This window comes from Melanerpes formicivorus, unplaced genomic scaffold (genome assembly GCF_026170545.1).
Source record: "Melanerpes formicivorus ecotype bairdi unplaced genomic scaffold, bMelFor1.0.p_v2 SCAF_20, whole genome shotgun sequence".
Taxonomy (NCBI): Eukaryota; Metazoa; Chordata; class Aves; order Piciformes; family Picidae; genus Melanerpes; species Melanerpes formicivorus.
Window position 1 is genome coordinate 12,389,346 of NW_027142372.1, and position 23,995 is coordinate 12,413,340.

Genomic DNA, 23,995 nt, shown 5'->3' on the forward strand with positions numbered 1-23,995 from the left:
TGCGCGGCTCTGCGCGGTGCGGCAGCGGTAGTGGCAGCATCGGTGGCGGCAGCGGTCCCCCCAGCTCCGCGCCGCTCCGCGCTTCCCCCCATCCCCACCCCCGGCCGCCCCCATGGCCACCAAAATCGACAAGGAGGCGTGCAGGGAGGCGTACAACCTCGTTAGGGACGATGCCACCGACGTGAATTGGTAAGTGTCCCCCGGCATCTCCCGGACAGGAACCGGTGTTCTGGGATTCCCCTTCTTCTCTACCCTTCCGCTGAATGTTAGAGACCTTATTCCTCTTCTCCTCTTTCTCTCTTGCTAAAGAATGGGTTCTTACAGTATATTCTTCCCTATCTCCTCCTTCCCCCATCCCAAAGGGGGACTGTTAAAGATAGTACCCCACATCCCTTTCCCCCATCCCAAGGGGTGACTTTGAACTGTGCCCTTCCCTTTCCCCATCCCAAAGGGTGACTCTTAACTGAACAATTCCCTTTCCCCCATCCCAAATGGTGACTTTTAAATGTACCATTCCCCTTTTCTTTCCCCTTTCCCAAAGGGTGACTTTTAAGTACAATGGCTCTACAATCGTCCCTGGAGACCAAGGGGTAGACTATGAAACCTTTAAAAGGAAGTGCACAGGTAAGCTCCATCATGATTGCTTTGCCACCTTACAGTATTCCTTGCTGCCTAGTTTAAGGGGGGAAAGGATGAGAGAAAACTTGGGTAAACTGGAATTAGTGCTGCCCTGTCCTGCATGATCAGGTTTGCAGCCACCACAGAGTGCAGCTCACTGAAGTCCATAGTCCAGCAGCCAGTCCTTTGTCTCAGACTTAGACTTAAGGTCCTTTGGGCTTTTCTTCCCCTCTTTGCACAATTTTTCATTGCTTCTTGGTTATAAGCAAGATGAAACGCTTGATTAGCAACGGTCTCCTTGCTTAGCACTGCGATTTCAGAGCAAAAGAGACTCAGTTTTTGTGACTAAAATAAAGCAGTCACACAGATCATTTTGCCATAAAATTCTGCTGTAAAATGTGTATTCACAGCACTAAAGTAACTGCAGTTAGAAGGCTTGCTTGGATTTTTTTAAGAGCATGAAACCCGAGGGGGTGGGGTGGGGAGGGGGTAGGGTAGTGGTTGTGCCTAAGAATGGTTGGAACAATACAGCCCTGGGAACAATCCTGTGCGAGGCGTTGCACAACCCCTTACAGCTGCTGCTCTAGGTTTGAACGTGGCAGTTGATTGTTTAACTGGCGGTGGTAGAACATTAACAGGACAAAACAAAGCCTGGGGAATATGGAAATAAACTGAGGAACTTCAGCTGATCTTAACTGATGATGTGTTTTATAAAAGAAGGGTTTGGCTTTGCTCAAAATAACTTCTAGGGGGGGAATTGTAGAGCTTTTCCTCCTGTCTCAGAGGCTGTTCAGCGATTTCACCAATGGGCTACAAAGCATTTGGAACTAATACTGGGCTATAAAAAAAAGTCTTCTTGAGTCACCTGGCTGCTCTGCAATTCTAGAATTATGGTTAACCTGTATTTTTAGAATTAGGTATCTGTACTGCAAAGGAATTGTGTGTTGAGCAGCCTCTCCCTTTTCAAGGTGGGGCAAGTCCCAGAGGCACTGTAGACAAGAGTCCTACAGCTATTGAAATGCTGGTGTCTGCAAAAATTGGTCTGCCACATCCTAGGGCTTGAGTTGGAAGGAAGAACTTCCCAGTAACTTAAATGAGGGTAGGACTGGTCTGATCAGTCAATAAATATCACAGGAGGAAAGTACATGGTAGTCCTTGGAAAGCAGCCACTAAATCAAGTGGGTTTAGGCTGCTCTGCTACCAACATTTGCAGTGGGGTCTTACAGGGATTAACCCAGCCACTTGTTTCCAGTTTTTCTTGAGACCTCTGCAGGGAGTACTCACAGAACTGAAAAGGATCTCTTTGTAGTTGGTATCAGAAGAGTTGGTACCCTGTATTGCAAGAGCTCCTTCCCACTCAACTTTTCTCAGTGGGCACCATAAGGAAAAAACAATTACCTGGCATGCAAGGAAACCCAGGGTTCAGCACTTCTGAGGTTCATGTCAACATTATCTGAAGGGTTAGTAGGTTTCTGGGGAGGTCAACAGTTTCAGCATCTGAATGTCATGTTTTCTGTCTCCTCTTGTGGCCAAAATCTCCAGCATCTCCAGACATCTGAAGCTTGCAGAGGAACCTTCCCTATTTATTTTCTCTCCTCATTTTTAAGAGATCTTGTTTTATCTAAACGGATTTTTAATGCTTTTTGGTTTGTTTTGGTGTGTTTTTTTTTCTGGATTGGCACCCTCTCAAGATGAGTTCCTGTATTCCCTTCTGTAGCAAGGGGCATACTTTTATCCATTGGCTAAGCAGGCAGAGAGGCTTTGGCAGAGACCAAGCACTGATTGGGCTGGGTAGAATGCCTATAACAGTTAATGGAGGAACATACTGCACTTTGGAATATGGTGAGGTTTGTTTTCTTGCCATCATCTGCATGTGCCAAACCCTTATTTATAAATAGAGTTTATGAATATTATAGACAGAGTTCAAGGAAAGCTTGTTTGATACCATCAAAGTGCCAAGCTGGCCCCAATATTGAAGCATTTGTACAGCAAAAAGGAAATTTTGCGTATTTTAGGCATAAGCATGGTAAGAGAAGAGTTAAAAACAAGGCATCTAGGGGGTAGACTGTGGCCTATTGTTAAACTGTAATATGGAAATAAACCCCTTATAGCTGCTCCATTGCTCCTTTTCTCTCTTCTTTCTTTTCCTCTTCCTTCCCATGAACCTGCTCCTTGGCAGACCAGGGCAAGAGGTTGTCCTCAAACCCACCTCTGGAGCAGAGTCCTTGAAGGCTTAAAGAATGAGGCAAATTCAGGTACCAGGTTCTTGGCTGAGTGCCAGAATGGATCTCCCACCACCCACAACTTATAGTGGTGGAGCACTTGGGGAAGCAAGTGATGCAAGTTTTGGTGCCTCCATCTGTGCAGCAGCCCTTCACCTGGAACACTAGAGATGTAGTCAGAAAACAAGGCTTGTGCCAGCAGTGAAGTTAGAGCTTCCCTTCCCATCTGGAAGAAAGGTGCCAAATGTTACCATGAAGTAGAGATGGTTGGAATATTCCTACTGAAACAAAATCAGTAAAAAAAAAAGAGCAAAAAGGGATGGGAAGAGCTGTTAAATATTATTCCTTCCCATTGCAACATCTCTTCCCTCCTGCTCCACACCCAAACTCCTTCCACATTGTGCTGAAGGGGAGAAGAGCTACTATCAATGTAAACAGCTTGAAATTGTGATGAGAAAAACTGGCAGCAGAATAAACTTCCTTCCTTGTTTTGAATTCCTGTTTTGTGAAAAACACTGCCCTGAAAGCCACAAAGTGCTGCAACTGCCTCTGGTAGAAGCTGAGCATAATGTGGTGGTCAAAGGTTAGAGCAGGAGCTGGAACTGAAAAACCTCAGTGTGCAGAGTGTCACCAGGTTCCTCCATCTGAGCTTGCTCTGTTCTACATTTATCATCTATTTCAGTGCCATTTTGAGTGGCAAACCTCTGTGTCCCCTGCTTTCTTTAATAACCATTCTTGTTAAAAGCACCTTCAGCAAGGGGTACATACTGCTTTCCTCAGAGCAGGGGGTGTCAGTGTGTGCTAATTCATGTGGTTCTGAGACTAAAAAAGGTCTTTTGTACCAGTTAGGAAGACATTTGCCTGTGGTGGATATCCTGCCTTGTGCAATGAGAGAGGTTAGGAAGGGCTGGAGGGGGTTGCTGGTAACAGGGTTGTATTTTTGCTTTTTCCTCACCCTCTACATAACCCTTTTCATGCAGACTGGCCCAATCCATTATCAATTCTGCAAACCTCCTCAAGCAGCAAGAGTGGTTGAGGACAAAGGGAAAAGCAAGGGACTGAAATTGTGTCTTTTAATGGAAGTGGCAGTTCAAAAAGCCCATGTTCGAAACCAGCTCTCTGCAAACTCCAGCAATGCTCTGTGGGCTGCTGTTGAACACACAACAGACTGAGATGCTGAGTTCCTGGGGCAGTGAGGCCTGTGCCCTGATCCAGGAACTGTGGCTGCACCCAGCCTGCCTTGTCTGGGTTTCATCACTCTCACTGCTCTACTCTCAGACACACAGTGCACATCAGACCTGCATGCCACATATCCTGGGGTGGAGGCTTGTCCTTCCTAAGCTCTTTACTAACCTTTGTGGATGAGTATAAAAGTTAAAAGAGCTGCATAACCAAAGTATCATCCTTTCCCTGTTCCACTATTTGGGGACAGCACTTGCCAATTCTTTTTAAAGGAAGAAAGAATGGTAAGAAAAGCTTCTTTAGTGCCCTTTTGTTCACAGTCCCAGGATTATGCTGCAAACACAGCCTGAACCCTGGACTTTTGTACATCAGGTGCTGTCACACTGTTGCTGTCACAGTCTGTGTCAGACCACAAGATGACTCAAACACTTTAGCTGGCGGGTAGTAGACTCTGCTTTGGCCTTAGGCAGTAGTAGTTTTCTCTGTCCTCCAAAGACCTACAGCAGATACATGAGCACCTCTCCAGCTTACCCCAAACTAAATTCAAGGAGGTTGGTTTAAACCACTGGCACAATAAAGTCCTTGTATGATTAGAAGGTAGTCACTGGTACCTCTTCCTCTTGCAGTCCTACATAATGACCAAAGTATGTGGCTGTATTTGCCTTTGTCTGATAGAGAGAGTCTGGAAACCAAAGCTGAGGACGTTGATTGTGTCAGGGTCATTAAACACACAGTGCAGACACCTCCTGTGTCTTCTGGTTAAGGACTGTTTCGGTTGGACTTAACAGCAGAGATTACCTCTGCATTAAACAAGGACTTAATTCAAGGCTTTTGATCCATTTTACTTCACAGTTACAGCTCTTGCCTCTGCAGATGGCATGGCTCCAGAAGCAGCATTAATTTGGTGTTTGGGTAGTATGTGCCATCAGTACACTTCTTCAAAAACCAGCTGAGCTGGTGGGTTTGAAGCCAGAAACGCAGATAACAGCTGAAGGTTATTGTACGGAAGGATGTGAAGGCTCTTGGGTTTTGTTGTTGTTGTTTTTAATTTCAGAGTCTCCCAACTGGGTTGGTGATAGCGTTGCTGAGAAGAGCACAATGACTTACAAGTGAGATACTGAACTAAAAGTCCAATCAAAAACATCTGCCTGGACTGTTGTGTGTGTCAGTAACACTTGGGTGCCCCGGCCAGCTTGTCTCTGTTTCTGTATTAGGAAGCAGCAGAGCATCTCACTGCCTCTCTCTGTGGTTTACTTCATTTTGGTTTTTTTTTAAAGGGTGTATTCTGCCATGAAGTGACAGAGAGGTCAGAAGGCTGTGCTTCCCCCTCTATGCCACATGTGAGCAGTTGTTTTTCAGTGCATCTCTGACAAAAGAAATAATGAGCCTTTTATTTGGAAACCCCCAGTCCGGATAAATAATTGCAATGACAGCATGAAAAGGGATAGTTACCCAAGTGTCTGAAAAGATCAAACCAGAACCACACTGTGCATTCAGCATGAGAAAGAACTGGAAATCTTTGGTCTGAAATAAATGCCCTATAAAACCATTTCTGGTTGACACAAAGGATCAGGAAGCAAATAGAAGTAGAATTGGCTCTGAAGACAAGTGAAGGCTCGTTTGGGTTTATGACAGTTGTCCTATAAAGCCTGGTCTGCATATAAAAATTAGGAGCTAAGCACTGAGAGATCACCAAGATTACACTGGCAGCTTGGGTTGTAGGAAAGACTTGTAAAAGTGCACGAGGACATGTAATGAGATAGCTGCTTATCTGTCTTTGGCTACATCTTAAGTTGCTAAAATGGGCTTTGTAAATCAGTCTCCTACTGCTTTTGTTTTTCCCCTTTACTGTTCCTCCTGCCTGCTTTCCCTTAATATCTATTTAAAGGAAGACCTGGGGCCATGGGTGGCTCATGGGAATGTCATACTGTCTTTGCAGAGTTTCCATGCCCCTGTGCCCTCCCTTCTCACTGTGAAGTCGTGCTCCGGGGAGCATCAGCTCAGTAGCTGCCAGTTAGAGCTGTGGCTTAGACTGTCCTTTGTAATGGACAGGAGGATGTTTTAGGGAATATTCTCATTCATTTTCATGGGAGTAACTCTTTGCATTCAGTTTAGCTTTGTGATGCATGATTAAAGTAGCATGGCTGTGGAGCTGCATTTTACCATCTTGTGTCAGGCATAAGAGCAGGTAAAGAAGAGTTACATCTTTTGTGTGCCCTCTGATGTGGGGCCTGCCTGGCCCTTACCTCTCACCAACTAACACAACCATTCCTTCCTTCAGGGAAGGGGAGCAAAGATTAGCCGGATCCTTTGCTTCCTCCCACTTACACTCAGGTCTGCAGAGAGACCACTACAGGACCGCTGTCACTGGGGTAGCAGCAATTCATTCTGATGAAACACTGCTGGTGGTTCCAATGGATCAGAGCAAGCCAGACAAGTCAGCATGGTGTCATCCTCCCTATGCACTTGTGTCCTGAGTACCCTGTACTAATGTCAGCTTACATGGGTGAGACTGATGCCCCACCACAGCAGGTCCTGTGGCTATGGTCCTGAGGCCATGGTCCTGAGGTCAAAGATTTTGTATATGTCTTACGACTTCAGTGAACGTCTGCATGGTGCAAGGCAGCACTGCATCAGAAATAGAGGGGCTTAAAGTACTGGGACAAAGAGGGGGAAAATCAGTGTAGGGAAGGTTTTCTGTCTGCACTTCTATCCATGTGACTACAGGGGTGACTGAGGAGGTGGAAAACTGAGAAATTAATCTAAACTGAATCCAACTGAAACAAACATAATAAATCCTTCATGAAACCCGTCACGTGCTTTCAGTAAGTCATTGTTGGAGAGAACACAAAAGCAGATAATTCCATCAGCTGCCTTTCTGTACATGACCTTGACTGAGCATGCAGGTGGAGCTGGGAGTGGTGGCCTTACGTTGGCATGTCTCTGGCTTTGCCATTCAGAGCCATACAGCTAAAAACTGTGAAGCTTTTGACAGTGTATTTCTGTCCTGCAGCTAGTGTCTTTTCCTGATGAGTCAGTGCATTTTAATCTAATGGGGAGTTTTTTAGTATAGCTGCAGCAAAGGGTTTGAGTGGATGATAAAAAGGAAAATACCATCAGGGAAATCTCTGCAGCTTGGCATCGAGGTTTGTTGTCAGCCAAGGGAAGCTTAATCAGTATATTTGGAAAACCCTGCCTCCTGATAAGTAAGGGGTTTGGGGAAAAATACTAAGTGATGCTCATTAAGGCATCCATTGTACTTTTCATTGTTTGTGCAGCCTTACTGTCAAGCTCTACAACCATAGTCAAAGGGGTAGTGATATTAGTGGGAATTAAGGTTGTTAATATCTGCTGTTTGTAACTTGTAAGGTCTAATCAAATAAAGCTGCTATTTCCGTTCTGTCCAGAGCTATTATTTGCTTCTCTCTGCTGAAATTCAGGGCTCAGTGACTAGGAAGGTGGCTGCATGGGGCAAGGCAGGATTTCCTCTTTCAGAGGAAACCTACTGTCTCTCTATGATTTGTTACACCCCCAGCTCCATGCACCCAGCAAATTCCTAAACCCACTATAAGTGGTTTTGTGTGCAAGGGGAGAGTGAGGGCTGGATATTAATACTTTGAGATTTACAGGGGAGTTGGCACTGATGGCATTGATGACTTCCACTCAGCGAGGTGATCTGGCAGGATAGAACTAATTAACTGTGAAAGAGGAAATCTGGGTGTATAAAAGAACTTGTATTTTGATCCTGTTATCACTCTGAACATGCTTCAAGACTAATTGTGAAACTCAGCCACTTCTGCTCAGGGATTTTGACCTGCAGTTGTAAGAGCTCATACCCAGACTGAGCTAGTGCTAAGAACCTCCATGTCTGTCCCTGTTGCCCTTTTAGGAAAAGAGCTATGTTAATTGCTAAGGGCTCCAATTCAGATTCCCTCTTGGCTTTATCTGCAGCTGCTGAAATGCTCCTCAGCTGCTGCAGTTCAGACTGGCACATCCAAGACAAAGTGTCCTGTAGTGGTATTTTGTATTAAACACACTGGACTGTGTGTTCAGGGGCAGCTGAAGAGCCTGTTCTGGCTACTGTGGGGATACAACCTCCCCTGGGAGGCAGGAGGAGAAGGCACACACAGCTTGGGTGTAACCTTTCAAGCCCCCACAAGTAAACCACCCCCAGGTAAATTCTGCCCAAAATGGTGACTCAGAGGCCCACATCTAACCTCAGATGCTCATTAAACTTATTGGGACTTAAGATGATGAAGTAAGAGTTGCTCATAGTCACTGAGTAGTAGGTGATCTAGTAGATAAAAGCTCACATGGGATTGCAGGGTTTGGCTCTCTTTGGTGGCACTGATCAAGCTGCTTTCAGACAGGACAGGAAAGCACTCCAACTCTTCTGCTGAGAAGCAGATCCTGCTGCTGCCAGTGATCTGTAGGTTCATGTCAAATTTAAGTTCATACTGACAGGTACATTCTTTCAACCTCCTTTCCACGTAGCTATGAAAAAAGCTCTGCAAGACAGCTTGGAATTTTTCACATTTGTTATATTCTGACATTATTTGTATTATAAAGGGACATATTCCAAAACAGCCATCATGATCAGTAGCTGCCTTTGGTGAAAGGGGCAGGGATGAAAAACCTACATACTCAAGGTAGAAAGTGAAGGGTCCACGGGAAGGTCTGTGAAACGCTTACAGTATAGTAGGGGCCAGAACTTGGTGACATTAAAGTGCCTTCCAGGTCTGTGTTCCCAAAGGAACCACAGTACAGTTCTTAGTGGAGCGTGGCCTCCTTTACTGTCAGCTCAGGGAAAGCAATTTTTTTTCCACAGAACTGTTAATAGTAACGTTAGGGGATTTACTGGCTCTTCCTCACCTTGGGTATTTCCTGGCTGTCGGTTCATTTATGGTTCTAATCAATCTTGGGAAGAGGATTTACTGTCAGAAACAGGAGTCTCTCCCTGCGTTTCTTGTACTTGCCAGTAACAGGTATCTGGGAGAGAAGTTTTGCTTGCCTGCACTCACAATCCACAGGGCTCCTTCTCCTTCCAGAGATCCATGTGGATTTTTCTTTTGAATGAGACCTTTCAAATTTCAAATCCTCAGAGGGGTCTGTTTTAAACCTTGCACTGGCTCACACACCTCTCTACATACATTTTCCATTTTCCCCAGTAGTCCTCTGTCAGTGGAAAAAAAATACATAGAGGACAGCACAGAAGACCATAGGTGGGTTTTTTTCAGACTTAAAACCTTACCTTTTCTCAAGGGGAAGTTGTCTTTACTCACACTTCGGCAACAAGAAGTGGGAAAGAAGCTCTGAGACCTGCCAGCTTTCAGAGAAAGTCTCACTTCTTCCTTGTTTTTTTGCACTGATTTCTAGCAACTTATTTTCTGGGGATGAGCAATTTAGAGCTGCTTCATTCCTGTCCCTGAGCTGTCTCTGAAGCTGCTCTGACCCTTCATGGAGCATGTTGTGATGGATCCAAGGATGGGGATGTTGTTAAACCTCACTGCACCTGGAGCCTGCATTTTCAGCAGCCAGTAGTCAAGATAACAAATAATCATAAAAGATGTTGAACTGGTCATGACAAGTGCAGCCAGGATTAACATGATTCCTTTCAAACAGCAAGTTTGCTCATCTGTTTTGAGTCATCTCATTTCACAGAATCATAGAATTGTTAGAGTTGGAAGGCACCTCAAGGATCATCCAGTTCCAACCCCCCTGCCATGGGTATGGACACCTCACACTAGATCAGGTTGCTCAGAGCCACATCCATCCTGGCCTTAAAAACCCCCAGGGATGAAGCTTTACCACCTCCCTGGGTAACCTGTTCCAGAGTCTCACCACCCTCATCTGGAAGAATTTCTTCCTAACTTCCAATCTGAATCTACCCACTTCTATTTTTGTTCCATTCCCCCTAGTCCTGTCATTACCTAATACCCTAAAAAGTCCCTCCCCAGCTTTCTTGTAGGCCCCCTTCAGATACTGGAAGGCCACAATAAGGTCTCCTCAGAGCCTTCCCTTCTGCAGACTGAACAGCCCCAACTCTCTCAGTCTGTCTTCACTGAAAAGGTCTTGAGTGACCTGTAACAGAAATGGCTATGATTAGATGCATTCCACGATTGCACAACTGCCCATCTGCTCAGCTTTTCTGCACAGCCCTGGTTGAAGGCTCCAGCATGGTGCACGCCGCCGAGGCTGGGGATGGGAGCGGATGGTGTCACACGCTTGGGAAGCGCCTCTGCGTGTGAAGGCGTCCAACTGCCTTGGGTGATGAGTCACCCTGCAGTCAAGGAACAAACTCTTTGAGACAAGGAGTTTACAAGGTTTTTACACAGATGGCCAGACTAAATAATTGTAGTCTGTTGTGATATAGCAGAAACCAGCTGTGAAAGGAAGATGAGAACAGTCCTAAAATCCAAGGCCTTTCTCTACAGGGCTTTGGAAGGAGTAGAAAAACACATCTGGGGAAGTCATTGCAGACTTTTCTTTTGCTCCTGCTTCTCCTCTCCTTGTGAACTCATATTACAAGTGAGCCAGATACGTGGCTGGAGGCAAAGAGAGAAAAGTCAGATGTGCACAATGGCCAGTTTCTAGGTATATGTTACAAAATGTGATTAATCCTGCTATCCTTAAGAAAGAGATGCTGGGAAACACTTTCTTCTCTTCTTGACCAGTGACCTGCAGATGAATATGGTGAAATGCGTGAGTAGGGTTAGCTCTGTGCTCTTGAATTATCTGCTGGCTGTATTTTAGGCATTTCCAGATATGCTAGCAGCACACTAATGTGGGGTGGCCAGCACAGACGGTTTCCTCCCAGTAACTCAAAGCACCCTTGAAAGAGGCAGACCTAACACTGGACAAATACACCCTGCAATTAAAGGGCATCTGAGCAGAGCCCTGTTCATCCCAAACGGTGGTATTGTAACACAGGATTAGTGCCTTGGCTGGGACTTTGAGTTGAGAGCAATAGTCTCATTGCAGAAAATGGCCAGGCAAGGATGTTTTTGGTTTTAATCATTTTCTCCTGTTTGCTTTGTCTGTGCAGATGATGTTCGATTGTTTGGCTTTGTCCGGTTCACCACTGGTGATGCCATGAGCAAGAGAGTCAAGTTTGCTCTCATCACTTGGATTGGAGAGGATGTCAGTGGTCTGCAGAGAGCCAAAACTGGGACTGACAAGACTCTGGTCAAAGAAGTAGTACAGGTAACCTCTTCCTATTGCTTGTAACCACCAATTCTCTTTGCTTTTAGCTCTACAAACACCAGCACAAGGGGAGAGAGGGGGGAGAACTGGATCGTCTTTCAATTTAGCAGTCAATCCTTTGTAAAGAAGAGAGTTCCCTATTGCTTGTCTTCATACAAGGAAGACTTAACTTATCTGCCCTTTGAACATTCAGGCATAAAGAAGCACCTGAGCTTAAGGCTGTCACAAGAATTTGATGAGCAGGGAATATCTGCACTCCCCTTCGTGTCATCATTAAGCTGCTCCTCTTTTCCTTCTGTGATATGGAAGTAATACAATTTTGAATGGTAGAGAACAAGGCAGTATTAAGTTAAGCAGGTAAAATCAAACTGAAAAAACCCACATCTTTGTTTAAACTGCTCTTGAGGCCTTTTGTCTCTGCACAATGAATTCATGGACCTAATCAACTGAAGTCTGAAGTCTGAAGTCCCTATCTCTACCAATTAACTAACAGCTCTTAATAGCTAACTAGGTTTGAATAGTCTTCTGTTTGGCCTTGGGCGTATCAGGGACAAGGAGAAATGTGCTTAGTACACACCTTGGAAGGGCTTCACTGGAGTTTGTCTGCCCCAGCTGGGCTCAGTTAACTCTGTCAAGGCCTCCCAGGACATTCTGAGGTGGGCTAACTCCATGGTGCTTCAAGCTCAGTCCAAGTGAGTGAAAACAAGCAAGAGCCACAAGAGGAGTAAGTTGTGGAAGGCTGCAGAGAACTGCTGCAGGGAAATTGACTTTAATGGAGAGGATGTTAATGGTTGGCATATTTCCTCTGAAAAAGTGTTTAAAGCACAATGAACTCTTTCAACTAAACCTAGGCTCACATCTGCAATGCCTGAGAAAACACCTTTCTTACACACTTGGAGAACAGGCTGACCTCTGGCATAATCTTCTTCAATAACTGTGTTCTTGCCTATGTAAAGAAATCTGTCCCCCTGTACTCAGCACTTTGAGTACCAGGTTCAGTTTTGGGATCCTCACTGCATGAAAGATACTGAGGTGCTGGAGTGAGTCCAGAGAAGGGCAACAAAGTTGGTGAAGGGTCTGGAGAACAGCTCTTGTGAGGAGCAGCTGAGGGAATTGGGGTTGTTTAGCCTGGAGAAAAGGAGGCTGAGACCTTATTGCCCTCTACAACTACCTGAAAAGAGGTTGTGGTGCACTGGGGATCACTAGATGTGAGGAGGAGGTTCTTCACCATGAGAGTGGTGAGACCCTGGAATGGGTTGTCCAGGGAGGTGGTTGAGGCCCTGTCCCTGGAGGTGTTTAAGCCCAGGCTGGATGAGGCTCTGGCCAGGCTGATCTAGTGTGGGGTGTCCCTGCCCATGGCAGGGGGGTTGGAACTAGATGATCCTTGTGGTCCCTTCCAATCCTGACTGATACTATGATACTCTCTTCTCCCTAGTAGCAAGTGACCAGACAAGAGGAAAGAGTCTGAAGTTGCATATTAGAAGCAACTTCTTCATTGAAAGGTTTTTCAAACACTGGAACAGGTTCCTCAGGGAAGTGGTTGAGTCCCCATCCCTGGAGGTGTTCAAAAGATCCAGAGATGTACTGTTGAGGGACATGGTTTAGCACCAGACTTGGTAGTTAGATAATGGTTGGACTCAATGATATTAAAGGTCTTTTACAACTGAAACAATTCTGTGATTCTATTCTGTGATTCCATAATCTCCCATATGAAGGATGAGAATGAAGTTCCCCTCACTCACTGGTAGTTTTTATGACAGAGAAGATGATATTTAGATAAGAACCATGAATGTAATAAATTCCTGTCCTTCCAGAAGATAAGCACTGGTGCTAAATGTTTCAAAATGGCAACCACGCAGAGGGGTCCATGCTGAAAAATAATGACGACACCTGAGAGACAGGAAAGCAAATCTCTCTTCATGTGAAGCAGCTGAAACTGTGTAATTGTAGCTGAAGGTGAAATTACAGAGCACTAATGAATGACTCATATAAGAGTCACAAAGCCTGAGACTGAAAAAAAAACTACATGTTTAGACAGTTTATTCCTGTTGAGCTGAACAGCATTCCAGAGTGCTGCTCCAAGATCTGTCCCTCAGGTCTGTTATGTATAATTTGCAATTTCTCCTGTTTCATTGTTGATTAGTAGTCTGCCTGAGTTAATAATCTGGTGGAACATTAATCATTCTTGGCTGTTACTTAAAAGCTTTCATATTCCAATTAATTTACACTAAAATATGACAACAATACAGCTAGTGCCTAATACACTCTTACTAAGCAGCCAGGTCTATAACCCACTCCAAAGCATTTCTGAATGTCATGTCAGTGGTTATCTCCTTCCCATAAGAAATTACCTTGACAACTATTTTGAACAGTTCCATATGTGTAACCGAGTCCCTCTGAGTGGAGTGGGATAAAAGCAGAGCTGAGCACTTGAGTACTGAGTCCTTGAGTACTGTGTCCAGTTCTGGGCCCCTCAGTTTAGGAAGGACATTGAGACACTTGAACGTGTCCAGAGAAGGGCAACAAGGCTGGGGAGAGGCCTTGAGCACAGCCCTGTGAGGAGAGGCTGAGGGAGCTGGGGTTGTTCAGCCTGGAGAAGAGGAGGCTCAGGGGTGACCTCATTGCTCTCTACAACTACCTGAAAGGTGGTTGTGGCCAGGAAGGGGTTGGTCTCTTCTCCCAGGCAACCAGCACCAGAACAAGGGGACACAGTCTCAAGGTGTGCCAGGGGAAGTTTAGACTCGAGGTGAGGAGAAAGTTCTTCACCGGGAGAGTCATTCGTCATTGGAATGGGCTGCCCAGGGAGGTGGTGGAGTCACCATCCCTGGAGGTGTTCAAGAGGGGATTGGACGTGGCACTTGGTGCCATGGTCTAGTCATGAGGTCTGTGGTGACAGGTTGGACTCGATGATCCTTGAGGTCTCTTCCAACCTTGGTGATACTGTGATACTGTGATAATCAAATCAAAAGTTGCACCAGAAGGTGCAACTGAAATGTAGTGGAGGGAATTTATCCCACAGCTATTTCGCTCTTACTGGTTCTCTTGACCTTCAAGTATATGTTCTCCATCACCCCACTGCTTCTGATCTTGACAGAGACTATTTGAGATATGAGTTATACATAGGAAACTACAGTTGGCTGTTTGCTGTAATGACAAACTACAAATCTGACTCAGTGTTGGTTCATCATTTGGAATAAGTGGTACATTAAAGTGGGATGATTTTTTTCCTTAGACACCCTGGAGAGAATCTAGGCTGCTGATGCAGTTTGGCTCTCTGCAGTTTTAGTTGTGAGCATGGCTCCTAGGTCCACCTACCCTGTGCAATTACAGAATCACCAAGGTTGGAAGAGTCCTCAAAGATCATCAAGTCCAACCTGTCACCACAGACCTCATGACTAAACCGTGGCACCAAGTGCCACGTCCAATCCCCTCTTGAACACCTCCAGGGATGGTGACCCCACCACCTCCCTGGACAGCACATTCCAATGGCTAACGACCCTCTCCATGAAGAACTTTCTCCTCACCTCGAGCCTAAACTTCCCCTGGTGCAGCTTGAGGCTGTGTCCCCTTGTTCTGGTGCTGGCTGCCTGGGAGAAGAGACCAACCCCTTCCTGGCTACAACCACCCTTCAGGTAGTTGTAGAGGGCAATGAGGTCACCCCTGAGCCTCTTCTCCAGGCTAAACAACCCCAGCCCCCTCAGCCTCTCCTTCCAAGGAAGTGTGGCAGGAGGAGGCTTTTTGTGCAGCAGGTAACAGCTTTGATTTTGTGATCTACAGAAGTGACTGGTTGGAGTTCCAGAACAACAGCTCTTTGGTCGGAGAAGTCCTCAGTAAATCTTGAAGGACTCTCACTATCTTGTACTATTTGCCAAGGCTAACTGTGACTCTTTATTTTAAGACCAAAGCTCCAGTGTGAAAGGAGACCTGCTTTATATTCTCCTCTGTGTTGTAGATGCACTGATGAGCTACAGTTGAGCTCTGCTGAAAGCTGAACAAATGCCAGTAAATGCTGTTCTGCTGCTGAGACACTCAAAGTGAAAGACAGTCAGCTTGAGTACTGCCTAGCCAGCAAAACCCACCGTGTGACATCTGTAGAATAAAGAATGTTCACACGTGGTGATTATTAAAGCTCTCCCAGAAGCACTTGCCATAAGGAAAACGTAAGGGATATTAGCTGTTGAAGGGTAGATTATGGGCTTGGGAACAAAAGAATGGTATATAAAGCAAGGAGAGGAACTGGGTTGCCTTCCCTTTTGTATTCCTCCCTTGGAAGAGGGAGCAGGTGCTCTGAAATCTATAGGGAGGTGGCTTGGGAAGCCACACTGATAGTCAGTAGAGGAGGTTCTCTTAAGAAGAAAGAACAATTGATTTTTATCTGTAATAACAGTAAAATCACAGGGATGGATCTCATCTGGTGCAAATAGCTTTGAGTTATGATTTGTACTAGCAGAGAGTCAGGTCTTCTTGCTTATTCAGGATTTGCCATATTACCTCTTTAATTTTCTTGGAAAATGGGTATTGCATTTATTGCACTTATTTGGGGTTGGATGCAAATGCATTTTGCATTTATGGAACATTCAGTAGCTTTATCTCAGAGCTAATTTCCATCCTTTCCTCTTTACCTCAGGTGGAAATACTGGGTCAAGCCAGTGATGTGGTGCAAGTAGTTAAGCTGAGAGCAGGTTAGAAGAAAGGCCAGGATGGGGAACAAGTATTTACCTGTATCTTTTTAAGGGTACAGCTAGATAGTAATGTGTGGAGACTTGCTTGTGTAAAGGGAGATGCAGAGCAAGATGATGTAGCATCCCTTTTTTTTCTCCACTGAGCTTCTGCCCAAGCCAAGGACAGACCTAAAGGTGGGGGGTAGAAGTACAATGTCCCATGGTTTGCAAACTGTTAAGATGTTTGGGAGTTTCTGGGGTACAGTCTAAATCTAGATCTAGGATGATCTACACAGCTGGGGGAACTTTATGAAGCAGTAAGCCAGAATGACTTAAATTACAAGGCCACATCTATTTTGTCATCAGCAGTAGTGTGTCATCTTGCACACATGGATGAACTGGCAGATGCTTGCTGTGAGACATACAGGCAGCAGATCCCCCAGCATTTCTGTCCTCTGCACAGTTTGGTCACTGTGCACCACCAGTTGCCATGCCAAGGCTGTACCCAGCTACCAGTAGATTCCAGCTGAACTGCAAGGCTTTGAGTCTATTCTTCACTTGACTAAAAGGAGATTATTCAAAGCTGGTCTTAAATTCATGTTTTATGTCCCTGGCAGTAAGAATAGTTCTGCTTTTTACCTCCTTTTATATGCACAAGCTGTGGCTCATTCAGCATTAGTACAAATCCATTTAGGAGGCTCTCTGTGCTCTGAAGGAGGTTCATAGACTCAGAGAATGGTTTGGGTTGCAAGAGACCTTAACAACCATCTAGTTCCAACCCCTCTCTATGGGCAGGAACACCTTCTACTACATCAGGGTACTCAAAGCTCTGTCCAACGTGGCTTTGAACACTCTAGGGAGTCTCTCTGCAACCTGTTGTTTTGACCTCTTTTGTTCCAGAGGCCCAGGAGGACCTAGCTGGTCAACTTAAGCCCAAAAATCAAGGCTATTTTAAACCAGATCAGTTCAGCCATAAAAAAGGTGAAACCTGGCAGCTGTGGGGTTTAAGTACAGCAGTGTCAGACCTTCCAGTGAATGGCCCCACTCACTGTGAAGGATGATGTTATTGTGCTTTTCTTCAAGTAAGCACAAGCCCAGGCACAATGGTTGTGAGGCTGGGAGTGGCAGCCTGTGCTGAAGTGGTCCTGTTTTGATGTATGTGCTGTAGAACTGAAAACAGGACTTGGTTTCCTTCTGAGTGCTGCTTCCTCTCTGTGAACTCCTTGCCCTTCACGACTGCATTTCCTACCAGGAGATTTTAACCCTTCAGGAGGCAGCGTGGAGGTCTTTTTCCTGATGGGACTGGACTCCCCTGCAGGCCTGCCTCAGCAAAGGGACCTCCCAACCTTTGCAAGTTTGTCTTATTTTCCATGGATCTTGACTCTTCTCTGTTTTCATCAGCACTCCTCCCCCACAGAGTCATGTGCTCTATTATTTGCCTAAATCGCATTCAGGGTAAAACAGCTCTGTTTCTGTGAGCAAATATCTGTGGCATTTTATTCATTCTTATTTTTAGTGAGGAATTTGCCAGGCTTTAGTGATATCAACACAATTTCTAAGATCCTGCTTTGGAGCTCACAGCCAGATAGTGTTTTGGGGTTTTTTTTTCTGTCCAACTTCTCTTTTTCCTCTCAATTCTGCACTGCACTGATGCTGGTACCTCATGAGGGAGGATCTGCTTCTGGGGTTACTGTCTTTTATCTCAGGACAGATACAACATGCATAACTCTGTGCTTTAGGTTTTTCATATGGTGACCTGAAGAGAAGATTGTTTCATACCTTTGTTAGTGGCACTCAGAAAATCAAACACATACTGTAATGGCTGGTATATCATGGTGGCTTTGAGACTGTCTTCCTCAGGAGGGTGGGTGGGATCCTGCTGGATCCTGCAAACAGAATTGTTCCTTTTGACTGTTTTTCCTATTCCAGTTGATTTTAATTGCCATACCAAATGGGTATGGGTGTACAAGAACTCCTAGTCCTAGTCTAGAGAAGGTGCTAACGTTGTAAGTAATTTCTTCATGCCAGAATAAGCAGCTTCTCATCACCCCACATGTGACACACAGCCCTGTGACTTTTCCAGTGGGATGCAGCACAGCTAGGAGGAATTTGCAGATGAGCTGAAATGTAGTTCCAGTTGCTGAGATGTGTTTGCCAGGCGTTTGGGCTGGCTTCTCCCAGTGGCTGAAACCAGTCCATATAAAAATTGGCAAGGAGTAACTTTGAAGAGAGGGGTTTTGCTGCTGGCTTGGACTCTGACATCTGAGTGCAGGAAAAGAACCATGGGAGATGTCATCTCCTCTGTAGTGTGTCTGCACTGAAAACAAGACACCCAGTGGATGGGAGTGGTGACATTAAGCACAGCAGACCTGAGGATTTTGAACACCAGTGGAGGATGCTGCAAGCCCCAGTGTAAATAAAAGCAGCAAGAAGCTGCTTAACTACCTGACACCATTCCTAGCTGCTAAGAGCCCAAGTGTCTGCAGACGATACAAGGATTTTCTTTCTGGCCTCAGGCCTACCCATGCTGGGATTTATAGGGGCCTCTGCAGACCACTTCTTGCACAGTATCTGCTCCAGACAGATTTTCCCTTGGCCAGCTTAGGGAAATTTTATAGCCTCATATGCTAAACATTCAGAGCCTGGAAGAAAAAGAAAATCTGCTCCACCTTTTTTTTCTCCCTCCCCATAAAGTTGTCTGGGAGAGAAAGGCTGGACTGAGCTTGCTGGATGAATCTCATACTTCCCAGGGAGAGACATAGGCTCACAGTTTGCAGCCTGACCTGCATGGCTGGACCCTTTTCTCTCTCCAGTGTCCTGTGGAGGTTGACACAAGGGATTGGACTGCAAAATGGTGACCCTCTGCTACTCAGGCACAAAGTGAAGCATGTGCTAGATAGGTGCATTGAAGAACTATGAGTAAACCTTGCATTTCGTGTTGTGTTCAAGGATTTGAGAGGCAAAGCAAAGAGATTGTGATCACTGTTGTGTCCTGAGAGGGCTGAAGATAAAAGGCATTATTGTTTTTGTTATCTGTAGGCTGATGGTGACTCTGGGGTGAGTTCAAAAGCTAGAACTCACTCACAGGGCTTGCTCCAGTTGTAAAAAGCTTGTGGATAGTGCGGGAGAAGAGAGAAGGAAGTGGCAGATGTAAAATGGAGATGCATGTCAGCAAAGCAAGGGCCCAAGCATCAGAGTTATGTGCTGCGCCTCAGGCAGATGTAACTTCTGCAGTTCTCTTGAAAGGCACTAGATACTGGTGTGTGTGAGAGAAGAGAAAGCAGGAACTTACCCCACCCAACCTCTTAAGGGCAGAAAGAAAATCTGGTAGCAGAGCAGAAATCTGGCTGCAGTTGGATGCCTGCTGGCACTGCTGTTGGCCCCTTGAAGCTGAGTTTCTTCCTGGTGCTTTGCAAGAGCTGGTTTGCTGTGACTGGTTATTTGTAATTGCAGGTGACAGTCATGCCAAGTAAGGACCACTGTCTGGTTTAGCTAACATCAGACCAAATTAAATCAGCTGTGAGTAATTTTACATTCTGGCAGTTTCAGTGGGGGCAAAAGAAAAAAAGAAAAATAAGGAAATAATAACTCAGAGTCAGATTGCCCTTGGCTGAGGAGTGCTGCTGTTGATCATGGCTGCCCAGTCTCCTTATCTGAACATTGGAGTCTTTCCTGTCTGTCTGCCCTGATGCCACAGGAGGCAGTTTCAGCTGTCTCTGAAATACTTATATGCCTCTCTTCACCTTATGATTTGCACCCTGAACAAAGCTTAATCCCAAAGAGCTCAAACAGTGAATTCAGAGTGATAATAGAGGTTTCAGGCTGAAGAAAAGTCAGTCAGGATATTGAAATCACAAGTTCCAGGCAGCAGACTCACCAGAAGCATCTTCTCCCCATGGTGCCAGGGCTGATGAGACATCATGGTGGGTACAAGCTGGTGCAAAGAACTGAAGAAGCCCCTGCCAGCACCTGCAAGCACCTGCCAGCAGAAAGGAATAAAGCAAAGAGTTATTAATAGTAATGACCCAGTTTGCACTCTGAGGGTACAAATCTGGCACAAGAGGTGGCCCAGTCAGCTAAGAGGATATTTAAGAGTGGCTGGGAACATAACCCATCTGGCCACTGCGAGGGGGAAGGTTGCTCAGACTTTGCAAGGCATCTTGGTGGCAACAACATGAAATAGTGGCTGGTGCCCACAGATCATCACCCAGGAATCATCTGGATAACTGTCTAGATGAGGAGACATTTGAGCAATTATAAGTACTTTGTGGTACACACAGTTTAGTTCCCCTCTGTTCCTGTAGGAGTACACCTGCAGTTTTAACTTTGGAACTGGCTGGATTCTGAAGAGTGGACATTGAAGAACACTCTCCCTGCATTTATAAATACACACGCTTCTCATGGAATCCCTCTCAGAAATTACTGTATGGGCCTGCCTTAGTTCTTGCTAAAGTCAGGGCAAACACTAGCACTGAGGTCAGGTAGACCGTGGTAATCTGCTTCCTGAGGTGAAGGAGATTTGCTAAACCTTTTTGCACATAGAAAAGAAATTGAAAAGGTTCAGCTCCAAACCCCGTGTAGGCAGGCACACCCCAGCGAAAACCAAATAGCTGAAAATCCTTTGTTTGGCCTTAGCAAGAGCTGAGCTTTTACAGATCTCACACAAGAGATTTGTAAGTAGGACACTTGTGAGGATGACTGAATCTGATGTTTCAGGCCCTTTGCCTCTTCCCATCTCAAAAAAAATCACACCTTTTTTTTGTCTTTTTCCTCTAAATAAACAATTTCTTTCCCATTTTTCATGACCTCTGTTAAGTGCCTGTAATGTCTGTCTGTCCTCACACCAGCAAAGCCAGCCATTGAAGTCTGGAGCGAAATGGTGCAGTTGTCATTTCTTAGGACTTTGTCTAGCAGCTGATGAACTAAAGCAGAGCAGACAAGGCTTCTTGTAGCTGCTATAAGCTCTGATTTCTCTCCGCCCCCCCCCCCCCCCCCCTGCCTAAGAAACTCTTGGCTAGTGAGGATTTCCTACAGTGTGAAACAGGATCAGCTGCAGCCTGGGAGACTGGTGTGGGGGAGGGAGTTGTTTTGCTCTCCCTTCCATTTCTTCCACGGCATGAAAGAGGTGCTGAGGCTCTTTCAAGCTGAATCCTTCTCCACCCCTTCCTTTAGCCGACTCTGATCCCAAACTGAGACCCTTGAGATGCTGCCAAATAAAGAGCTCTCCCATGGCTTAGAGTCTGAAACCAATTAGAAACCCTCCCTCCACAGTTGTGCTGGGGCTGTTCCAGGGCTGGGGAGACCTGGGCAAGATGACTGCTTCGCTCTCAAAGCATCGCCTCAATTGCCCAGGCAGCCTCCATCACCCTTCAGAGTGCTTTCTGCCCAAGGAGCCAGGCATTGCAACTTGCCTGAGACACTTGCAGCAGGGCTGTTGGGATTTTAATTCATTTGTTTTGTCATCAATTGGCCTCTGGGCCAATGGATGCCTGTGTTATTCCTGCTGTGGGTCAGGGTGAAGGGAAAGGCATATGCAGTGTTTTCAGCTGTGGGGAGGAAGAGAAGGGAAACGCTGAAGAGAAAAGTGAATGTGAATGCTTGCTGAAATATCTGTGCACACACATGCATGCCACCCTTGCTGTGAGGCAGGAGGGACAGAAAGGAACAAATCCCTGACTGTAGTGACACTGTGGTGACAAATGCCCTAAAGGCACTGTAATCTGTTCTGAGAAAGGTTTTCTCTGTTCACAGTCTCACATCATAGCACACTGCCTAGGCCTTGCCCGGGAGCATTCAAGCAGCTCGACAGCTTCTCTGCAGCACACAAATGTATTAATAAAGCAAGTTCTTAAAGGTCACTTTGGATCATTAGACCACAGAGGCTATTGACAACACCAGCCGCCTGTCTGGTGCAGTGTCTTGGTTTGGGCCATGATGGGTATTAGATGGTTGAGAGGAGGAGTCAGTAAATCTATTGAAGTAGAATTAATTGCTCCTGGCACCATCTGCACATTGCTCAATCTTTAATTGAAGCGTCTTCCTATCAGCTGGTGGGTATGGTGCTGTAGAGCACTGTGCTATAGCACTGTTCTCCTTCTTTTAGGAGAAGGGGTGCTAAAAAGGACACTGATAGGATTAGTGACATGCTCACAACTGTGCTGAGTGGCAGTGGCAGTAAGAAGGTCAACAATGTTGAGCTTTTTTAGTTGGCATACTACTTAGACATGACCTAGCCTGTGCATTTATTGCTAGGAGGAGTTGTTGCACAGGTTGTTACAGCTGGTGACTGTAGAAGCAGACACAAACTTTTCCAGGTTAAGTCCTGGGTTTTGCCATAGCTAGTCGTCTCTCTCATCCATTGCTTCCTATTTATCATCAGGGTATGCCGCTCATACAGCCCTGGAAGGTGGATAACCCATCTTTAGTCAGGACTTGGCTAAGTAGCCTCTTTTTTAACAGGCTTTTTTCTTTATCTCTTGCAGAACTTTGCCAAAGAATTTGTGATCAGTGACCACAAAGAGTTGGATGAAGATTACATCAAGACTGAGCTGAAGAAAGCAGGGGGGGCTAATTATGATGCACAGACTGAGTAAACACAGGAACCTCCTGGCACCATCACCTGGATCTCAAAGGGAGGGGAAAGGCACAACAAAGTAACACAACTGAGAGATGAGGCAACTTGAAATCCCCAGTTTTCTGTGTGTGCAGCTAAGAACTCCCTTTCTTTGCATACAGTGGACTTTTATTTTCCATTCCATGTCATGAAACATCCCTCTCTGGGGTTCTGGTTTTCTTTTCCCCCTGTATTTTTTTTTACTCACAACTCTGTCCATCTTCACACATCTGTGGAATTTAGGTTTGGCTCTGCTTTGCTCTTATTCAGCATTGTGTTTGTAGAGGCTTGCCATTGTGTCTTTCTTCCTATGCATGCATGTCTGTTTGTCTTACTTGGGCTCAACCTGGTCTCTGAGAGGAGAAAGTTTTGTGGAAATTCTGAACACTCATTATTTTATCTTATCTTTTTAATTTGTTCCAACTGATATTCTTGGGAAGGATATTCTTTTGCTTTTCTGGGCTCACATCAGCTTGAGCTAACTTCACTCAAGTCTTGATGAAATTGTCAGAGCTTAAATGTCCAGCTGAGATGTTACCTGACAGCTTAAACAACAAATTCTTCAACTCCTGATAAATGGGAATAAATTTGCCTTAAACCTTGTTTGACAGTTGCTATGCTCTGTGCTGCATCTCTATCCCTCCCTCTTCTAAATAATCCAACTTGATCTGAATGTGGGGGGTTGGGGTTTTTTTTTTGGAGGTATCATGGCACAGTAAATTGAGGGGCTTAGAAACGTTTGGACACTTGGTCACTATTTTGTGTACATTGATCTTGGGGTTTGTATTTGACTTTCCTAATGCTGGGGCTCAGGAGGTGAAACTGAAATGCATAGATTTCCTTTTTAAATGATGTCTGCAAAAATAGCTGCTGAGCCCTACCAGCCTTCTCTACCCATGTCTCCCCTGGGTTATTTCACAGCTAAACACAACACCCTCACTTGTTTGGGGCCTTGGGGCAGTGAACCATCCTGTACCTGTGACTGAGGGATGAAGCAGGGCAGAGCTGCTCCAGTCAGGGTGAAACATTCAACAGCAGAGGCCCAGAGATAACCTGAGTACTCTTTGCTTTGGTACCAAACTGTTTGTTTGGGGGACTTCTTTGTATGGCTTGGGGTTGGTTTTTTTTTTCCATCAAAGCTAATTGTCCCCAGGATTATATGCAAGGGGGAGACTGTGTTGTACTGGGGCTTGGGAGTCAGTGCTATGAAACCCATTGCAGAAATAAATGTTTTTCAAGAACAATTCTCAGTGACTCTGTTGTTCTTTGGCCTTCCCTGCAACAACAAGCCTATATTTAGGAGGTCTCTTAATCCTGGGTATAAGGCTTTGAGCTCTTGCAATCTTGGGGCTATTAGGAGAATTAAACACTGGCTTAAATGTAAAATGATCTCAGGGCAGGCAGCCCTTGCCTGCTCATCTCCATTCTGAAAGGCAGAGGTGACCACAGTGCATGTGACACACTTTTTGTTCAGCAGCTCTACATCTAAATATTCA

At 45.4% G+C, this 23,995-nt stretch overlaps 1 protein-coding gene across 1 annotated transcript; it reads left to right on the forward strand.

The window, feature by feature from the left end:
• Positions 1-41: 41 nt before the first annotated feature.
• COTL1 (coactosin like F-actin binding protein 1) lies at positions 42-23,743 on the forward strand. Its single transcript, XM_068150846.1, has 4 exons — positions 42-189; positions 542-624; positions 11,068-11,225; positions 22,369-23,743. Exons 1-4 carry the CDS (start codon positions 113-115, stop codon positions 22,477-22,479), a joined length of 429 nt encoding a protein of 142 aa, XP_068006947.1. The 5' UTR covers positions 42-112; the 3' UTR covers positions 22,480-23,743.
• Positions 23,744-23,995: the final 252 nt, after the last annotated feature.